At 33.3% G+C, this 5,814-nt stretch overlaps 1 protein-coding gene across 1 annotated transcript; it reads right to left on the reverse strand.

Moving 5' to 3' along the window:
- Positions 1-461: 461 nt before the first annotated feature.
- Positions 462-5,379, reverse strand: LOC145134391 (uncharacterized). Its single transcript, XM_079069243.1, has 12 exons — positions 5,185-5,379; positions 4,708-4,927; positions 4,352-4,552; positions 3,716-3,786; positions 3,461-3,623; positions 2,486-3,076; positions 1,536-1,916; positions 1,381-1,456; positions 1,214-1,277; positions 955-1,090; positions 752-865; positions 462-670 (listed from the first exon to the last, which is right to left on the reverse strand). The coding sequence occupies exons 1-12, from the start codon at positions 5,292-5,294 to the stop codon at positions 605-607; spliced, it is 2,193 nt and encodes a 730-aa protein (XP_078925369.1). The 5' UTR covers positions 5,295-5,379; the 3' UTR covers positions 462-604.
- Between the last annotated feature and the right edge of the window lie 435 nt (positions 5,380-5,814).

A 5,814-nucleotide genomic window follows, 5' to 3' on the forward strand; every position in this document is an offset into this window, starting at 1 on the left:
CAATCCATTTCTAAATGTTTTTTTTTTGTGTCAATCCCAAAAATTTTACAATGAATTTGGTACCGAGAAGTTCCTTGTCTCCACGTTATCACCAACAAACTAACAAATATAAAGATATACATCCATTTTGTTTGAGAAAAAAAATGTTATTGAGCAGTTTTGTGTGGCAGATATTTTTTTCTCCTATCAAGATGTCAAGATGTCTGTATCTTTACCAATGTTCTACCACATAAGCTATTTCTCAATTCTACATCCAGTTATCATTGTTATCATTGGAAAGAAAAATGACCAAGTATCATAGTTATCATTGTTAGACTAGATTTGTAATTATTTCGATTTATATTTGATAGATCTCAATCCCATTAACACGTACAAAAGATTTTAACTTGTCTTATATTGTACAAAATAAAATATTTTAACAAATATTAACTTACTATTTAGGATATTTTATTTTGTACAAATTTAATAACAGAATATTGTTATACGTCATATTTTGTTTGTAAATGCTACAAAAATGTAATATTTAATGCTATTTAATTAAAAATATAATGTATGATGACTTGGAAGTAGACACATGCGCTTCATTTCTTATACAACATAAATGTTAATCTATCCAGTGTGCACCCACTGCTTCTGCCATGAAGCTATAACAATCTACCCGTTTATCGATCTGCAATTAATCCATATTTCACATTAAGTTCCATGCCAGAAAAGATCAACTTAGAGTACAAAGTTGAAGTTACAAACTTACCATTTTTTGGGTTGAGGTCCCACATCCATGCCCTGATTTGCTACTGATTCTTCCGATGATCGGGTTTATCTGTCGACTGTTCTTCACACTTGTACATAGCTCATGTTGCATGGTCTACAAGATGAATCATACAATCAAAGAATTGAATAAACCATGAGAATTACTGTAATTTAACTTGTGACTAATAACAAAATTAAACACACCACTAGTAATTTCAATGTGTGCAATGGCACAACACGATCGTCATGATCAGCAGTCAATAACATTGTTGATGGATATTGAATGACCCTTATCGAAGCATCTTCCCATGGTCGTTTAACATTATGCAAAGGCGAATACCTAATAATCAAAAGTTGTTAACGAGATAATTCAAGAGTTTGTCACGGAGTTGATTAAAGACCGTGGCACGATCGTCCTTTAAGATAATACTATGAATGTGCGTTGAGAAACGATTTGACTCACTTGATTAAGTAATGAAAATCATCTTCTTTATCTGAACAACCAAACTCGGAAAGCCAAGCATGACCTAATTAAAGCACGAAAATGATCAATTTTTATGGCAAACAAATAAAAAAAACAAGCACGACTCCTCAAAGACATGTAGAACACATTGTCACATGTATACTCACCGATAGTAAACTTATGGTATCGTAACATGTCCATGACACCAGCATGAGCTAGAGCACAACCAAATAAATCTGGTCTCTGTCACAACCATAATTAACGAATCAATGTTGTGTCATAGTTTGGCTATTGGAGTAGAGAAAAAAAAAAAGATACCTACCTGATTAATGCAAGCACCAATGAGGGTGCCACCATTGCTTCCACCTTCTATACACAACTTGCTAGGGTTAGTATAACCTGAAGAAATAAGGTGCTCAGCGACTGAAATGAAGTCATCAAAGCAATTTTGCTTATTTCCAAGTGAACCGGCTTGGTGCCATTCTTCTCCATACTCTCCACCACCACGAATATTTGCTATACAAAATACAACACCTAGATGACGTGCTAAAACCACACGAGTAATGTCAAATGATGGTGTTAAACTAACACCATATCCACCGTATCCAAACAATAAGCAAGGGTGCGATCCATCCAAAACTAAATCCTTCCGAGCCATGATAAATACAGGTACTTGTGTTCCATCCTTACTATGCACAAACACCTAAAACATAAGTAAAGTTAAAATGTATCTCTAGGACTTTGTTTGCTACATACAACATGACTAAAGAGAGTCCATGGTATTGGAGAAGCTTTATGTTAGTGATTTTAGTATGACCGACCATTATAGTTAATTGGAATTGCTATAAGTGCCAAATGATTAAGAATATGATCTAATAGTATTTAGGTAGTATGGGGTGCACACTTATATATAAGGCGACATTGATCCCAAACATGACGAATGGCGGGGATCAAGGGCGCACCCCCTTGCGAGGTTAAAGGATAAAGCCCCTGGTGGTGGTCCCTATTTCTAGTACTTTGTAGGGCTGAGGAAGGTGGGGAGGGCATTCATGTCTTCTGCACATACGAGAGATCGAGTGTGATTCCCTGTTAATCTCAGTCTCACTCCAATTTCATGCAAAAAGAGAGACTGGGAATGAGGATTATTGACATCAACCTCATTTTAAGTCCAATGCATATTAATGCAATACAACCCACTATATCTCGTCTTGTATGTCTTGCGTAACAAAAAAGGTGTTAATTACGCTTACATTGAAGTTCATAAATGCATACCTGATTAGCATGATATGCGGCTTGATCAAATCCCGAAACCACAATCTCACGCAGAACCTTCACTTGTGGAACCATAGTTTTCAAATCAAACTGATAAACGACACCCGGGGTGATGAAACTACTAAGCTTAACGAAAAACATAGTATCTTGGCGCCTAGCGCTAATGTAGTTGACACTACCAATATCAATAGGCAATGTATGCAACAAGTCACCTTTCTCCAAGTCTCGTATTTGCAAAACATGTTTACAATCACTCAAATAACTAACGATCAGCTGGTTTCCATTTATGGGTAGAGCCGAATCGATTACATCCTTTTCTGATTCTTTGAGCACTTTGCTCCAAATTCTCGGTTTCTTGAGATCTACTCGAACTAACTTGTACCTTGGAGCATGCTTGTTAGTCAGGAAGGTAAAGATTGTGTCATTGTTTACAATGGCTTCATAATTTGCCTCAAAATTATCAATAACCTTCACGAAGGGGAGAATGCCTTTTCCTTTATGACCTTCAACACCATTTGGTAAAGTAGATAAATCGCAACAATAGAATTTGTTGAGTCGTGCCGCACCTTTACATATATTCATAAGAAGATACTGCAAAATGGAGCAAAACTGATTACTTGTTAAACTTTTCAAACGTTAACTTCAAAACCTATAATAGCATCCACGATGCATAGTTTAATGGAAAAGTTGAATGAGGTGGAATGTATAGTTTTCAATTGATTAAATTCCAAACATAGTGGGATGCATCGTTGGCATTCCAAGGATATAAAGTTCAATGGCCATTGAACTCTTTGATGGAAAGAAAAAAAATCATTTAAAAGAAATATTTCATTGATTTTTTTGTAGAGTTTAATATATTGTAGAGGAAAAAATGCTAGAGTTGTATGAAAAATAAAATAATAAAACGACGATCCATTAAGCTCTATAAGGTTGAATGCATTGTAGGCGACCTAACAACAAAGATCTTATGACCACCTTTCCATCATCCGCAAGTCTTGCTTCAAGAATATGTGTAGGGTTCTCAAGATCATTCCAACATAATATATCTTCTGATTGTTTCGTCCCTAATAAATGGTAATAGAGTTGATGATTATAGTTAACGTTTACTTCCGTGCCCACATCCATCTTTTGGGTCTCCCTAAACAATGTTACGCAAATTCGTCTTTATTTTATATAAAACTATAATCTAAAAAAAGATTATATTTAATTATAAAAGAAATAATTAATTACTTGGGAGCAGGAAATCGGCAGTAGAAAAATCCCTTCGTGTCATGAGTCCAACTGATCGACGTAAATTTCACCTATCAAAAGGATCATGAGAATTTTGTAAACGATTAAAATGAATTCTTTTCCGTTTTTTTCTTCAATATAATACTACAATAATGCATGTTATTTAGTTATATCTAATCTAATAAATGAAAGTTTTTTTGCCACATGTCATACTCTCATTCAATTTGTCAAATGTCATTTTGTGGTTATTTTGAATTAATTTGTTTTCCACAAGTCATTTTATGAGTGTTTCTATTTTAATAAATTCAACATAATATTTTAATGTAATAATTACAATAAATGTAGTAATAAATGAATATCAATTTCATTTATGAACTTACTTTCTTATTTCAAAATTCTCAAATTAAAGTTCATTACTTTATTTTGTTTATTTATTTAAATTTAAAAGTTAAAAAAATCATTTTTAATAATTCATTATTTTTCTTAGTTTCTTATAAATTCAAAATTCTTAAATATTTAGACATTTATATATTTATTTTTAATTAACTTGTGTAATACATGGTTCCCACACCTAGTAATTAACATAATTAAGAAAACATATGAAAGTTTAGGAATGTAATTAATCTAAGATCTTACCCAAGAAAGTTTGTCTGGTTGAACGATTTTGTCATCCACATTCATAACTTGAAGGGTTAACCAATCACTTCCACTCGAGCTTAAACCATAGGCCAAGTATTTTGCATCATGGCTGACCTCAAAAACTCGTAAAGCCACTGTTCCATCCTCGCTTAGTCCATTTGGATCGAGCAAAACCTCACCTTCTTCATCTAAACTATCCTGAAAATTAATCCAGTCAAGTAAATATATATATTTAAATAAAAAAAAATTCCTGAAAATTAAAATGTTTTAAAACACAATCTAAATACTTATAACACAGATTGAGTCGTTTTTATATCATGAGAATGGTGACTCATATTCCGAAGCATACATACCTGGATATAAAGGATTGGATGAGAGCGAAGACCGGGATTATGAAAATAGAAATATTTATTCCCTTTTTGAAACGGGCATCCGTAGCGAGGGTAGTCATATGACTTGGTCAATTTGTCACGAAGTCTGTCCCTGGAATCGCAATTCCTGAGCACTGATTCCGTTACTTTCATCTGATTTGCCACAAATTCTTTTACCTCTTCGGAATCAGGATCTTCAATCCTATATAGTACACAAATTTGTATATATTTAGGATTTCGTAGATGCTACTAGTTCTATATACTATCAAATTTCTATTGTTGTATAATTAAGATACCTCTTTAAGAATGCAAGATCCGATTTGACATATAATTTAGTAAAATATTGTTTGCTTTCCATGGTTCTTTTAAGGAATTCTTTTCGAAAATAAAATGATCCCGAAGAAGTGCAAAAAAAAAAGTAAAATATAGATAAGACAAAAATAAACAAAGTGAATTTACCATCGGTAAGGATCAGAAATAGCAACACCATGGTAGTTATCAACCACGGATTCATCTCTACGAGCAATTGGGTATTGCAATGGCTTCTTCACAACACCTTCCGAGCCCATAGTCAACTGGAGAGAGAGAGAGAGAGAGAGAGAGAGAGAGAGAGAGAGAGAGAGAGAGAGAGAGAGAGAGAGAGAGAGGATTTATTTTTTGAGGTATGCTTCGAAGAATTTCATACGAATACTTAATTTATAAAATTAACTGAGGAATCTATGATTACAAAATGAGGTTAAAATGTGTGCCATGATAACATAATGGTTTTGTTTTGTGGGGTAAATGGTGTTTGTTCCAAATTTCGTAGTCCTTTGTTTTTAAGATTCTTCTTTGAAATCGTGAAAATGTTGACATTTTGTTTCATTATGACTTCATTGTCTTTTTTCTCCATATGGCAAAATCCAGCACATATCATATATATATATATATATATCTCAAATTGACGAGTTTGCCTCCTGTAAGAAGAATCAACAAATTACTTACTTCATCATTCCCACCCTTTCTCCTTATTTCATACAGCAAAGAATAACGGGGTAATCAATATATACAAAAAATGGAGAGGTTATACATATATATATGGAATCCAAG

This window comes from Lactuca virosa, chromosome 8, assembly GCF_052849685.1.
Source record: "Lactuca virosa cultivar CGN04683 chromosome 8, Lactuca_virosa_CGN04683_v6, whole genome shotgun sequence".
Lineage (NCBI taxonomy): Eukaryota > Viridiplantae > Streptophyta > Magnoliopsida > Asterales > Asteraceae > Lactuca > Lactuca virosa.

Coding starts and splice junctions, on each gene's coding strand:
- LOC145134391 (XM_079069243.1), bottom strand. CDS start 5,294: ATGGGCTCGGAAGGTGTTGTGAAGAAGCCATTGCAATACCCAATTGCT. Junction 4,928..5,184: donor ATTTCTGATCCTTACCGATG/GTAAATTCACTT, acceptor TGTACTATATAG/GATTGAAGATCCTGATTCCG. Junction 1,457..1,535: donor TTGGTGCTTGCATTAATCAG/GTAGGTATCTTT, acceptor TGGTTGTGACAG/AGACCAGATTTATTTGGTTG.